This window comes from Lissotriton vulgaris, unplaced genomic scaffold, assembly GCF_964263255.1.
Source record: "Lissotriton vulgaris unplaced genomic scaffold, aLisVul1.2 SCAFFOLD_683, whole genome shotgun sequence".
NCBI lineage: Eukaryota > Metazoa > Chordata > Amphibia > Caudata > Salamandridae > Lissotriton > Lissotriton vulgaris.
Window position 1 is genome coordinate 618,250 of NW_028251994.1, and position 15,543 is coordinate 633,792.

At 44.5% G+C, this 15,543-nt stretch overlaps 1 protein-coding gene across 1 annotated transcript in view; it reads right to left on the reverse strand.

Moving 5' to 3' along the window:
* Positions 1–3,670: 3,670 nt before the first annotated feature.
* The window catches only part of CRYBG1 (crystallin beta-gamma domain containing 1), a 325,937-nt gene continuing 314,064 nt past the window's right edge, over positions 3,671–15,543 (reverse strand). The window contains exon 21 of the mRNA XM_086950969.1: positions 3,671–6,243. Within this exon, the coding sequence (XP_086807095.1) occupies positions 6,155–6,243 (89 nt within the window). The 3' untranslated portion in view covers positions 3,671–6,154. The remainder of the gene's footprint in view (positions 6,244–15,543) is intronic.

The following is a 15,543-nucleotide window of genomic DNA, read 5'->3' on the forward strand; positions in this document are numbered from 1 at the left end:
ACCGCTTACAATTTGCATATGTCCATCTCCAATTACCGCACTAAGCCCATCCCTTGAAGTTATTTGTGGACCAAGTTTAGGGAGAAATTTCTTGCTAACGATCTTAAGATACCTCCTCTCCATTTTAGTTATTAACCTGACAGAAAATAGGACATGTTTGCCTCTTTCATTTCTTCTGCATTGAAGTCGATTGCTTCTCCTACTAACAGGATAATCAGACGACACTCCCGCTCTGTACTGTAGTTCTCCAAAGCGCTGGCTGATGCCAAAGCAGAACCCAAGAGAGGAATTCAAGTTGAGTCAATGTAACATTGCTGAATACAAATAACTCTATACGATAAAGGACAAGATATACAAGTATTAGTTGGAAGCTCTACACTCCAAACATTCAGTACAGAAACAGCAATGATTTATTAAGATTTTGCGTCTGGGTTGCGCCACTTTTGGCACACAGACCGACGCAAACTATGTGTTCTGATTTACCAAGCCACACAAATGAAGATGTGTGCTTTTGTGGTGGATTTTATCCCAAAAGTAATGCAAGAAAGTGCATGGAAGGATATCTTCCTACACAAAGACTGTTCTTGCCATAAAGCAAGCGCCTTTGAATTATTTCACATGGGTGCCTCTTTTGGAACTAGGCAGCCAGAAGTGCACCAGAACTACGAGAGAGCAGAACTGCACCATATCTTAGTAGATATGGCACGTTTCTTCTCTCTCCCTTTGATGCAACGCAGCAACTTCCTTGACTGCATTGCGTCATAGTTTAGTACATCTACCCCAACAACTGTAAGGTACTCTGGGGCTTATTTACAAGCCCTTTTTGCCGCTGGTGCGTCACTTTTAATATGGTGAAAATGACATACCGGCAACACGACAGGCTTGTAAATAAGCACCTTTTTTATGTATGTAGATGATAGGTCTATAGCTCAGACTTACCCAAAAGGCAGCGAGTGCTGTACAGGATCAAAGATAAGCATAAAGTCAATGAGAGATAGGCGAGGTAGCTTGGTTGTGGATGTTTATTGCATTGCATTGTGATGTGTTGCTCTTCAAAGAGGTGAGTCTTTAACACTTTCCTAAATTGCAGCAGCGTTATGCTGGTCCTGATGGATTCAGCATTGTTAAGGACGTTCCTTATTTTGCACCAGCCTAGAAAGGTCCTCACTTTGTTTCCTGTGTGTGAATGAAAACCTTTCTTTGTTTTTCATAGCTGAAAGGGGTATTCATTTATGAACATGATTTTTACTCAGATTCTGGTGGTTGCATGAGCCATATTCACTATCACAATCTTTGCCTTTCGTACAGCTGAAGAAAAAGCTGGAGGCTTTTGCATATTCTTTGGGCCATCTCTTCAAGAGTTTTTTTTAAGCTGTATATTGGAACTATCTGGCTAAGCTTAAACGTCTTGAAAACTATAAGTTCCTCTGCCAAAGGTTTTTTAACTTGTTTTTAGTTAATCCCTCTCTACAGATTACCTAAATCATGGGTGCTCACTAAATGTTTCCTGGGGGCCACAAAGTTTGGTCCATGGTGTAACCGAAGGCCACACTGATGCCAGCGGGGGTGTAAAGTGGGTGTAAGGGAACCAAAGCATGTATATTCAGTAGCTGTCTTTAAAAATTAAGGTGTTCCTAAAGTTAAGTGCCTAGTTACTTCCTTTCTCTAACTGCAATGATATTTTAAATAAGTGTTTTCTGTATATTTAACTTTTTTTCATGTCAGTGCTGAGTCAAATAAACGGCAGTCCGGTGCTGCTGCGGCCCAGGGGGCCGCATGTAAAGGCCAGGAGGGCCGCATGTAGCCCCTGGCCCGTACTTTGAGTATCACTGACCTAAATAGTATCTTAGTGCGTGCCCTAACAATTTCATATATAATAATAAGTGCAAAGAAACTCCAGTCACGGGTGGGTGGGGTGGGGCTGCATTGGGGAGTTGCGGGGTCGTGATTGCGAGGGGGAGCCCAATTATCACTTAACTTGCCGCCGGGTCCCACGTCTCTGCTCCTGCTCCGACTTCAGGAATAGGAAGCCAGGCTCCCTCCCCTAAGCCAATCAGATTGCTCTGAGCACTGTGACATGGCGCTTAGCCAGGGGATGCAAGGGTGGGCATGTTCTCCATGCAGACTGAAATGCAGCCTGCATGGACAAGTGGGAAAGTGCGCATGACTGGTTTGGGTGGCCCCGGAGGGCTGACCAAACAGTCATTGCACACTTAGGAGTGGACAAATCACTCTTCCCATGCCCTGCTCCATTTGCAGAGAAGCCCTGACCACCCGCAAAGGAAATATAAAATGATAATAACTGAAAGTTGTTATCATTTTATGTTTTTGCTTCTAGCACCGCTTGAAAGCAGTAGGGCGACGCTCCTCTGCCATAGCGGAGGAACCGCCACTGAAGAACTCTTCATCAAGAATAGTACTTTACAAATGCAAAACAGTGGTGACAAAGGATTGAGGAGGGTTTGCTAGATTTGCCTGGAAACCTTAATCACATCACACTAGTTGGGTATAGAGGAGATAGTAGATTTTGATGGGAGAGCCAGGCACAAAACACCAGTCTTAGAAAGGGAGTCGTACTCTTCATTGAGAGCTGTCCATACTATATCATCCAATAGAGTGCTAGACTATCCACTGAAATCAGACTTGCGGTCCATGGCGGCATCCTCCACCCTGGTTGTATAAAACAGCAGGCACTGTTTAAACTGTGCCTAGTAAGGGTTGCACTGATGGAACGGCATTCCATGTCATTTTCAATTATTCTAAATCAGAATGTTGAACATTGCAACTAGATATGAGAGACATGCATGTCAGAAATTGGTTTATGCAACTATGCTTAGCTTAAAGAATGCCTAAAAAATGCACTTGGGATTGCAAGCTGTCTGTTAATGATTTTCCTCTAACTTACACTGTGCGCAGGTCACCCAGAATCATTGAGTGGTAGTTTTGGTTTGAGTGGTGCTAGGTGATCTACTACTCCAATGAAAAATAAGTGAATCTTAGGAAGAGATGGATTTCACATTTTCGGACACTGGTCCTGGTACCGCAGGAAAAGGTGACGGAGCCTGACAAAGTACGAGAGCACAGTAAGTGGGGGACATAGTTATGTAGCAAGGATACAAAATTATTGGTGCTGGGGAGGGCAGACGTGTCGGTGGAGTCAATATTGTGAAGTGGTTTATTGAGCCATGTACATGGGCAACATTCGAACCACAGAAAGTCAGAAATGAGGGTCCTCTTTCTCCAAGCTTACGAGTGAGTGGGGAGAATTGATGGCATGATAATACAGTGGAGAGTTGTAATGTGGCAAACTGAGTTTATATTATTTCAATTTCTGCAGTGAGATGAATTGATTATTTTCTATATTGGGGTACCTAATTAATAAAGCCTTTAGATGAAAAAATGGCTCGTGCAACCAAGTGGAAAGGTCTTATTTCAGGGACATCATTTTCTCAACGTTTATTTAAAGCGGCCGTAGAGGACGAATCTAGCACCTGCACGCTGGCAATATGACAACCCCAAAAAATGTGAGCATCACATAATCATGGGCACAGTGCACTACCTAGTAAAGATCATCTAGACAAGTGTGTCTGACAAGAACTGACTGAATTTAGGGTAAAGCAGTGAAGTGATGTACAAAAGATGGGTTAATGCAAGAAGCAGTCACAACAGATTTACCAGACAACATTTTATTCTTAAAGAGTATTTAATCTGAAACTGTAGGTAAAAAGTGTTGAGGCTTAGAAAAATAGCAACAAAATATTTATAAACACCAGGGTACGTGGAAAACACATTCCGTAAACAAAAAAGAGCAGCATGTTTCTGTACAAAAGTTTTTTTAAACAGTCTAGACAAATATAAGAGTTAAAGATAGAAACTTTGGTTACTCTATGTTGCAGTGCAGTTTACAGAGGAGTAAAACATTTAAAGGAGACAAACGTCTATTTCCATATTAATGATATAAAACTTTAACTTATTTTGTAAGCAATAAAAACAACAATATAGGTATTCTGGGCACTTCTAGGTCTATGTAGTAAGGTGTGAGTTTCCTGAAGTTACTGTTGCCAGCACATCCTAGTTATTATATTGCCCACTGGTCAACAGTGTTAGTGTCTAGTCCAGTGATGAAACATTCGGTTTCATCAATAGACATCTGACGTATTGCATTCCTTTGTATTAGTAAATAAACAGCAAGCCAGCAACTCCTTGTTTACAGCAAACATGCTGAATCTAACCACAAACACAAACCCAATAGGTTGGATAAAGTGCTGCCATCCCCGGCACACAAATGTTTGGAAGGCGAAAAGGATGCATAGTCACTAACCGTGGCGGGAAGAGGAACGGTGACACATGTAGCCCATCAGCTGCCAGATATCAGAAATCTAGCAGGATTGCCACATAATTGTGCAAAATACACAGCAAAATGCTTTTTGATTATCTTAACTTTTTAATGGGAGGAAGGGGTGCTCATTTAACAAAAGACAAACACTGTCAAGCTATCCCAGAGCAAGTTTGCCTGTTACTGAGAGTGTTAATAACATGAGCTGTATTTCCTATGAAATAACACATATTAGCATCAACAGAGCCAGGTTCCTAGACAAACCTCAGATGAATTCATTGCAACCTAAGACCTGCGAATGGTACTTCCTCAATTAGACTATGAAAAGAAATAACTTGAAGAAAGCGGTGGTACTCAACTGTGTAACAAATCCTAGTCCTACTCTGATTTATGATTTGTGTACTATCCGAAGATAACCGGCAGCACACAACACAGAGCCGCCAGTCCTTGTACTGCCCATGATATACAATAATGTATAGCCTTGGCACAGGTCGGTAACTTTGGGAGCAGGAGACATCCAGATCCTTTGTAGCCCAGGTCAACCATCGCCTTTTTATTGTGTTGCATAATCCACAAATCGACACTCAGTTTATTACCTTGAGGTGCAAAAACTGCTCAGACAAAAGTAGGGGATGGAGTGATCTGCATACTTAATCAAATAAGTATATTGGTATATCCAGAGTTAAATTATTTCAAAACATTAGGCACAGTCTTGAAGCACATGTACCAATTGCATAAAAATAAATGTGAAAAAATATGACACACCGTTCCACTGTTTTTCGACAGAACTCTTTGGCTAATGCTTAGGATGCTTTTGAGATTATGCATCGCAAAGCGTTCTTCTCTGTTGTGAATGTGCCTTTCTGGAGCTGTGATGAATAAACACCACCACAAATGAACCATTTTGCTTCTGGCTATGATGCTGTAAAAGCATTCCTGATGAGTTGGCCTCACTTAACGCTGAATGCTCTCACTTTGCATGGGCACTAGAGCACCACAGATGTTCAACATCAACGCGTCATTTGCACCATTGCATAACACGTGTGTGCTGCAGTTCATTAGGAGTTTTCAAATCCTCACAGGATACGTCAAACTTTTTTACTGATGCTCGCTGCTGTCCAAAAAAGACTCCTAGAATCAATAACATGTTTAACATGCTACCATGGTTGATAAAGCCAAGTACCATTTATATATATACACATATATATTGCATTTCTTCCCATGGACAACGGACAAAAACATAAACATCAACGACAATTCTCGGAGTGAAAACATATCCGTAGACAACTTATAATAAAAAATGTAAAGCAGCTGCAAAGAAAACGAGCAGGCTTTTGGGATATATTTTCCATCATACACATCACAACCTTCCAAGGCTTAAGGCAAAATGTCCACCTTGTTCATTTCCTAAAAATGCTTGTTTAAGCATTTGCAGAAGCCCCACTCATTTAAAAATATTTCTTTTTTACACATGTGCTCTGAATGAAAAACGGTAGATAAACGTTTCTGACAAATAATTTAAAGTACGTCTCAACTTTGATGTATTTGGGCTGGTAAAGTGCTGGCTGGATCTCCAGTACAGAGAAGAGGCCCTTGCTTATAACCCACTTGATGTCACAGAACATGGAGAGAATGCTGGGTGGCGCTGCAAACGTAAAACCACGCATCAGACCAATCCTGATTGCTCCTGGTGCAAAGCCCTGCCCAAACAATGGAGGATTGTGGGAGATGCATTTCACTGTAGCTCTGTTGCATTCTTCAATAAGCACCACTGAAGGGGCAGTCGATTTGTTCACCAAAATGTCTCCATTTCTAGGCTCACAAGACTAACAATTCCCAACACTGTGTTTCTTTGTCTGCTGATATTGTGTTGAGGATAATATGTTTCTGGTCATACTGCGTACCTCCTGTAATGTTAAAAACAAAAGAAAACATTTAAGTATGTTTGATCACAAAAGTGTAACAAGATAACGGAGTGTTGCTTATCATATGTGAAGAAATAATCACTGTACTTTAAAAGGCACACACAGAAAGGGGAAATGAGAAACCAATAATTTAATTAGCAAGCCTACTGAAAACACTTCCACATGTCTGATCAGTTTTTTTGCACGACTTGATAATAATGTGATTTCTACTGTGTAATCTCACGTAGATCTAAAACTGCCAGACGTTGTTGGTGCAAAACATTTGCAAAGCAGGTATACAGAATGAATTGTAACTTTTTTTTCATTACTCGACTGGTCAAAGAAAAAGGCCTAATTTTTATTGTGTATGGAACTCACTCCCCCCTGAAGACCAACGATTGTGCAACTGAAGTTGTGCTATAGTTGCAAATCAACCCTATTTCGACACCTGGATTTGGCTTCAGCTCTAGGAAACCTGGTTTCTATCAACCATCAGAGAAGGTCCTGTCTAACCTTGAAGTAAGTTTGTGGACTAGGTGGGCTGGAAAGTAAATCTCGTGATTCCACTTCTGGCCAGTGGATCAAAGTAGATGCAATTATTTCATTCATACACGAATTTCAAAGGAAACTAAAGAGCTTTTTGCAGGCTTGCAACTCTGTATAACGGATTCCAGAAGAGCTGTGTAGTGAAGGCCTTCTATATAAATATTTATTTTAGAGCTGTGATGAGCAAGGACTCCTGAGCAGGGACAAAAGAAAGCTTCTACCGATTGATCAAGAAAAGAGCTGTCAAAGACTCTAGGTGTATCACTGATCACCAAAGTAATGTTATCTAAAGCTAACCATCAAGATATCTATCTATTTATATATCTATAAGGCATGCTCGTTTTCCTGCACAGTAAATAATAATCTGACAAGCAACCATTACCGTGTCCCTGTTTGGTGCAGCGAAGCACTTGGGAAGTGGAGTGTGTGGGTGTATATAAGTGTGTATATATATATGTACATATATATATACACGTCAGGAATTACACCACATCGTAGGCGGCAGCAACAGCAGCATGCGCCCCGCATTCCTGAAGCCATACGCGCTTCGAGCTAAGACGCTCTTGTTCACTGGCATAGAGAGGCAGGAAACAGGTTACAAATAACAGGGGTTTATTTAAACATACGGAGTCCCGCCCTAGTGGGCGTGTCAAAAGGCATGCTGGTTAAGGTAGTCCAATATACTGCCTGTGACTCACAAAGTTCTCTTGCCATGTGGCCCCTGTCCTGCCACTCAATATGATAAAGAATCCCTGTAGGGGAAAAGGCTGTGAGCGCACAGCTGCTGTACTCCGCCAATGCCTCTACGAGCGAGGCTCCATCAGTCCAAAGAGTGCTGATGATTCACAGCACTCAGGATCAGCCATCCGGCGCCGGGGTTCCTCACGGCCGAGCCAGCCGCTTTTCACATAAAACATCCAAGTTGCCCAGGTGAGGAACCACACACGTTAGGAATCACACCACATCGTAGGCGGCAGCGTCAGCAGGATGTGCCCCGCATTCCTGAAGCCATACGCGTTTCAAGCAAAGACGCTCTTGTTCACTGGCAGAGAGAGGCAGGAAACAGGTTAAAAAGAACAGGGGTTTATTTAAACATACGGAGTCCCGCCCCAGTGGGCATGTCAAAAGGCACGCCCACTGGGGCGTTCACTGAAAAAACCCCAAAGGATACAGGGATGTTCTAGATGGGTTTATATGTCACTCATACAAAACAATAGAAATTCAGCAGTTATAGTTACCTTAGCTAACTATAAACTACGCCCCCGCAATGCACTGATTGGGACCTCAAATATTACATCACTCATGATGGTCAGTGACATCACTGATCACATCGCTGATCACATCTCAAAGACATTACTAATAACATCATCCAGTGATTGGGAGTGTTTTCTAAAATGTTAGAGGAGTGTTAAATATATATGCTAAGGTACTACAAAAATGAAATTACTATACTTTGTGTTCTTCTAATGAGTGCTACTATTTCTAACATATATTATGTGAGTGGCTGTGTGACCGTGTGCATCTGTGTGTGAGTCTGTAAAGATGTGTGAGTGGGTGTATAGGTGAATAAGAGGGTGTGTAAGTACCTGCATGGGTGACTATATGGGTGTGTGAGTAACTGTATGGGTGTGGGAGTGGCTGTGTGACTGGCTGTATTGGTGAGTGAGTGTGTGGGTGGCTGTATGTATGAATAAGTGAGTGTGTGAGTACCTGTATGGGTCAATAGGTGGGTGTGAGTAACTATGGTGAGTGGCTGTATGGGTGAGTGAGTGGGAAGGTACGCAAGTGACTCTATGGATGAGTGAGTGGGTGTGTGAGTACCTGCATTGGTGAATGTGTGGCTCTATGTGTCTGAGTGGATATGTGAGTGGGTGTATCAGTGACTAAGTGACTGTATGGGTGTGTGACAAAATGGTGGCTGTATGGGGGACTTAGTGGATATTTGAGTGGGTGTGTGGTTAACTGATTGGCTGTGTGAGTTGCTTTATTGGAGAGTGAGTGTCTATGTGAGTGGCTGTAAGGGTGAGTGAATGTATGTGTGAGTGATTGTATGTGTGTGAAAGGGTGAATGAGTGGCTCTGAGAGGCTGTATGGGTGAGTGGGTGTGTGAGTGGTTGTATGGGTGAATAAGTGGTTGTGTGAGGAGCTGTATGGTTGAGAACGTGGTTGTGTGCGTGACTGTATGGGCTAGTGAGTGGCTGTGTGAGTAGGTGTATGGGTTTGTGAGCTGGGTGTATGAATGGTTGTGTGTGAATGGATGTGTGAGTGGTTCTGTAGATGATGTCATCAGTGATGTTATCTGAGATGTCATTAGTGTTGTCATAGACCACGATATGAGTGATGTAATTTGTGAGGTCAAAAGCAGTGCATTGCAGGGAGTAAGTTATAGGTACCTCAGGGAACTAGAACTGCTGAATTTCTATGATTTGTACGAGTGAAATATAAGCCTAACTAAAACTTCTCCGTAACCTTTGTTTTTTTCAATGAATTTCTAAGATTTTTTAAATTCTATTTTCCAACTATAACGTTCCTGTAACCTTTGTTTATTTTCAGAGAACTTCAACTTTTTTTACATTTTATTTCCTAACTGTAATCTGTAACCTTTGAGAGAGAGTGGGTGAGTGGCAGTAAGGTTTGTGAGTAGGTGTGTAAGTGGCTCTATGAGTAGGTGTGTAAGTAGCTCTATGAGCTGATGTAGGAGTTGCTGTATGGGTCTTTGAGTGCGTATGTGAGTGGGTCTGACTGGGTCTAAGTGGGTGCGTGAGTCTCTGGGTAGGTCTGTGAGTGGGTATGTAAATGTGAGAGGGTCTGTGAGTGTCAGTGGATCTGTGAGAGGTGCATGGGTGTCTTCGTTTTTCTGTATGTGGTTGAGTGAGTCTCTAAGTCTGTGAGTGGGTGCATAATTGGGTCTGTGAGTGGGTGCATGAGTGTCTGGGTCTCTCAGTGGGTGCGTGAGTCTCTGGGTGGGTCTTTAAGTGGGTGCCTGAGTGGGTCTGTAAGTGGCTGTGTGAGTCTGTGCATGAGTGTTTGAGTGGGTCTGTGACTGGGTGTGCGAATGGCTGAGTGGGTCTGAGTGAGTGCGCGACTCTCTGAGTGGGTCTCTCAGCTGGTGTGTAAGTCTCTGAGTAAGTCTCTGAGTGGGTCTGTAAGTGGATGTGTGAGTTTCTGATTGTGTATCCGTGGGTAAGTGGGTGTGTCAGTGGCTGTATGAATAAATAAGTGGTTGCGTCAGTGGGTGTTTAGTTAACTGAGTGGGTGTGTGAGTGGCTATGTTGGAGAGTGAGTGTTTGAGTGGACATGTGAGTGCTGGTATGGATATGTGAATGGGTATATTAGTAGTGCTTGTATGGATGTGTGAATAAGTAAGTAAATGGTTATGTTGTGTGCGCGGTAGTATGGGTGAGTGAGTGGCTGTGTTTGAGAAGCTGTATGGGTGAGTGAGTGGCTGAGTGAGGGACAGTTTGGGAGAATAAGTGGGTGTGTGAGCAGGTAAGTGTGGCTGTAAAAGTTACTGTATGGGTGTGTGGCTGGGTGGGTAGGTGTATAGGTGGGTGGGTGGCTCTATGGATGAGTGAGTGGCTGTGTGAGTGGTTGTATGGGTGTGAGTGGTTCTGTGGAAGATGTCATGAGTGATGTCACTGACCATGTCATGAATGATGTAATATGTGAGGTCATAAGCCGCATATTCCCGGGGTGCAAGTTATAGTTAGCTCAGGTAACTATAACTGCTGAATTTCTATGGGTGTGTGCGTGTATACATTTCTATGGGTTTGTACGTATATAAACACATACACCCACCCAATATAATGCTTATTTTATAGGTCTCGCGCCTAGCGTTGCAGTGCGCAGCACTGCTCGCGCAGCGCGAGACCTCTTGTATGGGCTTCAGAAAGCTAACCACACGCTCAAGCGTGTGGTTTTGCTTTCGCACGCCGGCACTGGCTGTAGCGTGCTTTAAATAAAAATAAAAAACGGCATGCAATTGGGCAAAGGGGGCGCATGTCCTGCCTTTGCTCCGCCCATTCCCATCCGTGTCTAGGACGCACATCAGCGCGCGGCACAGATGCTCTTCTGTGGTGCGTGCGCACCACAGGTTTCGATTCTGTGCTTGTTCTTTTAATTACAAGCAAACTCTTGTGTAAGAACAAAGCTGCATCGAAGAATTCTGCAGAGTAGAGAGGCATGCAATGGTGTCAGAGGGAGACCTTATGTTCGTCCACATGGGAAAATGTGAATCAAAAAGTAATAGCGCAGGCGTCAAAGCTTTTCTTTCTAAATACGTGTTTTGTCTTGATGGCTGCACTCGTTGCTGGTGGTGTGTATGGATGAAACAGCTTTATGAAATATGCCGTGATTTTCGTTGGGCTGTACACACTAATAAGATAGCGCCTGTACCGATGTGAGTGCTACTCAGCAGACGAACAACATACAATTAAATCAGTTTTGTAGAACAGTAACACGTCTATCAAATCTTCTAACAAAGGAGCACATTTCTGCTGTTATGTCATCTTTCCCTTTAAAGTAGTGTATGTTATAGCAGTAGTATACTGTATGAGAACATTTGTATAGGATCGGATTTATCACTCTTCTCCCAGGCTGACTGTTATAAGAACCTCCAACCTTGTTCTTTCTTTCAACCACCACGGAGCACAAGCTGTCCATCCACAAAATGAAGGAGACTGTGCTTGCAACAGGCTTCTGTCAGTAGAGTTTGGGCTTGTTTTGGGCTTCTTTTCCCCCCAAAAGCATTCCGAGCCTGCACAGGCACCCCCGGACCCTGTCCCCTGTGCTGTGTTGCCTCCCCGAACTTCCACCAGTAGCCAAGGCCCTTCTTCTCGGTCTGTTTCCCTGTTCTTTGGTTCTGTGGAGGGTGGAGCTCTGAGGGTCATGTGCTGGTGACCGGTGGGCCACGGTGGCCAGTGCATGTTGCAGCATCTCTATGTGATTGTCACCATATTTGTGCCTGCGACTTCATCTCTCTACTCAGCTCTGACCTAGACCTCTAGTCGCCACGTGCCTGTACTCGCGAGGTGAGTCGCGCCACTGGTTGTGGGGGTGTTTTGAATGTGGGTAAAGACTAGATAAAAAGGTATGTCTGTGCAGGAAGAGTTCTTGGGAATGGTCAAGGTTAGAGGACCCAGGGGCGAGAGGGGTTCTGCAGATGTAGGAGTGGCAGGTATGGTATGCTTTTGGGGACTGGGAAGGAGGGGCAGTGTCATTTCCTCAGTGTAGTAGGTGGTACCAGGCGAGCAGCTTTGGTCAGAAACCCCTACTGATCCCTAGTACCTTTCAAGCACTTACAATGCTACGAACACCTCTACCTCACACCTATATTGCGACTCCTTTACTTCTACACAGCATCATGCAACTCTTCCCTTGTTGTTGGTTGCTTCCCACTCCTGAGTTTGATAACACGCTGTAGCAGGGCTCCGTATCTCTCCACTTTGGATGCTTGCAGAGGGGCATGTGGCAAGGGACTGGTTGGGGATCCACTGCAGTGTTTGAAGAGCACGGTTGGTATTTCAAACACACCACCCATCCGAGGTCACAGCTCTTTATTTATTTGGTTAAAATAAAATTGAATTAACCTTTCGTTTTCCTGTAGTGTTGACTTAAAGTATTAGAGTTCCTTACAGGAGCACCAGTTGTGTTACAGACGGACACATTCATTTTTATTAGGCACTCAGAGAGTAAGTCATTTTCCCAAAATCCCAGGATGTTGAGCTTCCCTGCCGAGACTCAAAAGCAGTTCCCCTGCGTTCGTTACATAATCTCCCTATGCTGTACTCTACTACACCCTCGCCCTTCCCACAACACTACTTACCTGCCCCCACCACCCATCTGAGATCTCGGCTTTTAATGTTCCCTTCTGCCACAGAGTCTACTGAGTGTTTTAATTATCACTGTAAATGTTCGGTCTCCCTTTTCATGTCTCCTCCACTCTCCCTGTGCTCATCCTCCCTTTCTTTTAGCCTGTACATTCATGCTCCAACGCCTCTACACTACCCCTCCCCCCCTGTTTCATTTCTCCTCCTCCTGCGTGCTGTGCGTTTATTCAGACACCACGGGGCTCCACTTTGAAAGTCACATTCAGAAACTGCAACAGGACTCGTATCTTTTCCCACCTCGCTATCTATTAACCCTCAAGTACTGGATGCTCACTTCTACCAAAGTATAAACAAACATATGGTTCACTTTCAATCTGGCAGCCGTGAGACATTACTTAAGTTTAAGTTTAAAGTTTAAGTTTAAAATATTTGTTGAGCGCAACATACACCTGAACGGTTTCTTGGCGCTAAAGTAGAAGACAGCCCACTGAGCGGGGACAGTCACTGAGACAGGGCTGGAAAATAAACGATAGACTAGGGAAGAGCCTGAGGGAATAAAAAGGTCTTCAAAGCTTTGCGGAAGGCGGAATAATCAGTGAGGGACCTAAGATAAAAAGGGAGAGAATTCCAAAACATGGGGGCAAGAATGGAAAATTTTGAGCCACCCTGTTTTTTTTTCCGGTAACGGGGCACATCTAGGAGGAGTTGGGCCGAGGAACGGAGGTCTCTGCCAGGGACATAAGCCTTGATGGCCGATGATATAAATAGGGGGGCCAGGCCAGTCCTGGCCTGGAACACCATGCAGCCTAGTTTAAACAGGGCACGCTCCCGCACCGGGAGCCAGTGAAGAGTTTTCAGGAGGGGGGAGGAGTGGTGGAATTTAGGGAGACCAAAGGCAAGACGAGCAGCCTGGTTTTGCACTAATTGCAATTTACGGAGGCTGTACTGAGGGATGCCATTATACAGAATGTTCCCGTAGTCCAGGCGGGACAGGACCAGTGCGGACATAATTAGCTTGAGTGCAGGGAAGGAAAAGAAACGGGAGATAGAGCGAATAGTGCGAAGAGTAAGAAAGCAAGAAGAAACCACAGAGCCAATCTGGGAGTGCGTAGTGAGTTGATTGTTGAGCTTAATACCAAGAGTCTTAACAGAGGAGACCGGAGTAGGAGGAGAACCAAAAGAGGGGAGCCAGAAAAGAGAATTCCAGGGACTGGAACAACCACCCGTCACCACAAGTTCCGTTTTATCGGGATTGAGTTTCAGGTGGTTGAGGTTCATCCAGTCCCTGATGAAAGATAAAGTAGATTGGAAATTAGAGATAGAGTCAGGAGTAGAAGAAAGATTAAAGATGAGCTGGAGGTCATCGGCATAGTTAAATACCGAGACCTCCAGGTGCTGTAGAGAAAAGATGAGCGGAGCGATGTAAAGATTAAAGAGTAAAGGAGAGAGAGAAGAACCCTGAGGAACACCGCACTGGACCTGGCAGGGGGTAGCTGAAAACTCCCCAAGATGAACCGCCTGGGTCCGGTCCCTCAGAAAGGACGAGAGCCAAATGAGGGCTGATCCTCCTATGCCCGCCGCCTTGACACGGGAAAGCAAGATGGAATGATCCACCGTGTCAAAGGCGGCGGACAAGTCGAGAAGGACCAGCGCCTGAGATCTACCGGCGTCCATACCCTCTCTGAGGGTGTCTGATACTGACACCACCACTGACTCAGTTGAGTGCCTTGGCCGAAATCCCGCCTGACAAGGGGCCAACCTCCCGTTCTCCTCGGCGAAGGCGCTGAGTGCAGATGTCACATGCCGCTCCAGCACCTTCGCCAAAAAAGGGAGAAGGGAGATGGGGCGATAGTTAGCCATCACAGAAGGGTCGGCTCCCGGCTTCTTCAAAATGGGAACGATGGAAGCGGCTTTTAGCGATGGGGTAACAACCCCTCGGGCTAGTGAATCGTTAAGGAAGCCCAGAGGGGGCGACGAGCAGACAGTGTAAATCTGCCGTAGAATATGAGCCGGGCATATATCAGATGGGGAACCGGACTTGATTTTAGGGAGAAGGGACAAAAAAAGTTCTTCCGAAAGTGGAGGAAAGGAATTAAAAGTAGCTGGGGACAGGTGAAGGACGGGGTCAACAAAAGAGGGAGAAGGGGGAGGGATGTTGGATTTAATTGTCGTGATTTTATCGACAAAATAAAAGTTCAATGAATCGCAAAGTTTCTGGGAGGGGGGGGGCTTAAGTGTGGTCCGGTCCGAGAACGCCAGATCATGGGTGATGGCAAAGATCTCCTTTGGTTGATTCTCGGCCGATAGGATTTTCTGCGAGAAATATGCTTTCTTGGCCTCAATGATTTTCTGCTTATAGGTCCCCAGGAGGTGAACGTAGCGGGTCCTGGTACTCGAGGAGTAATCCAGTCTCCACTTGCGTTCAGCCCTTCGAACGGTGAGCTTCAATTCCTTCAGCTCGGTGTTAAACCACCGATTGGCGTCTTTAGGGCGCCTAATCGAGGTACGTCGGAGAGGAGCTAAACGGTCGCTTCCCTCCGTGAGCCATGAGTCAATGGCTGTGGCTTGGGCTGCGGAATCTAGTCCCGATAGGGGGGGAAGGGAGGCCAGGAGTGCGGTCGAGAGATCAGGCAGGTTAACCTTACCCCAGTTGCGGGCCCAGGAGTTTTTGATGTACATAGGGGTCTTAGCCACTAAGAGACTAAGGGAAAACGAAATAATAAAATGATCGGACCAAGTGCAGGGGGCAACAACCAGCGTGGAGAGGGTACAGTTAAGGGCACTTAAAGGTGCTAAAAACAAACATTTCAATTATAATGCCAGTAGCTCTAACTCTAAACCTATTGCATTGCAAATGCTTGTTTTATATTGTTATCTTTGCTTTACCTAAAAATATTGTTATTTTTGATATAATTTTGATACATATAAT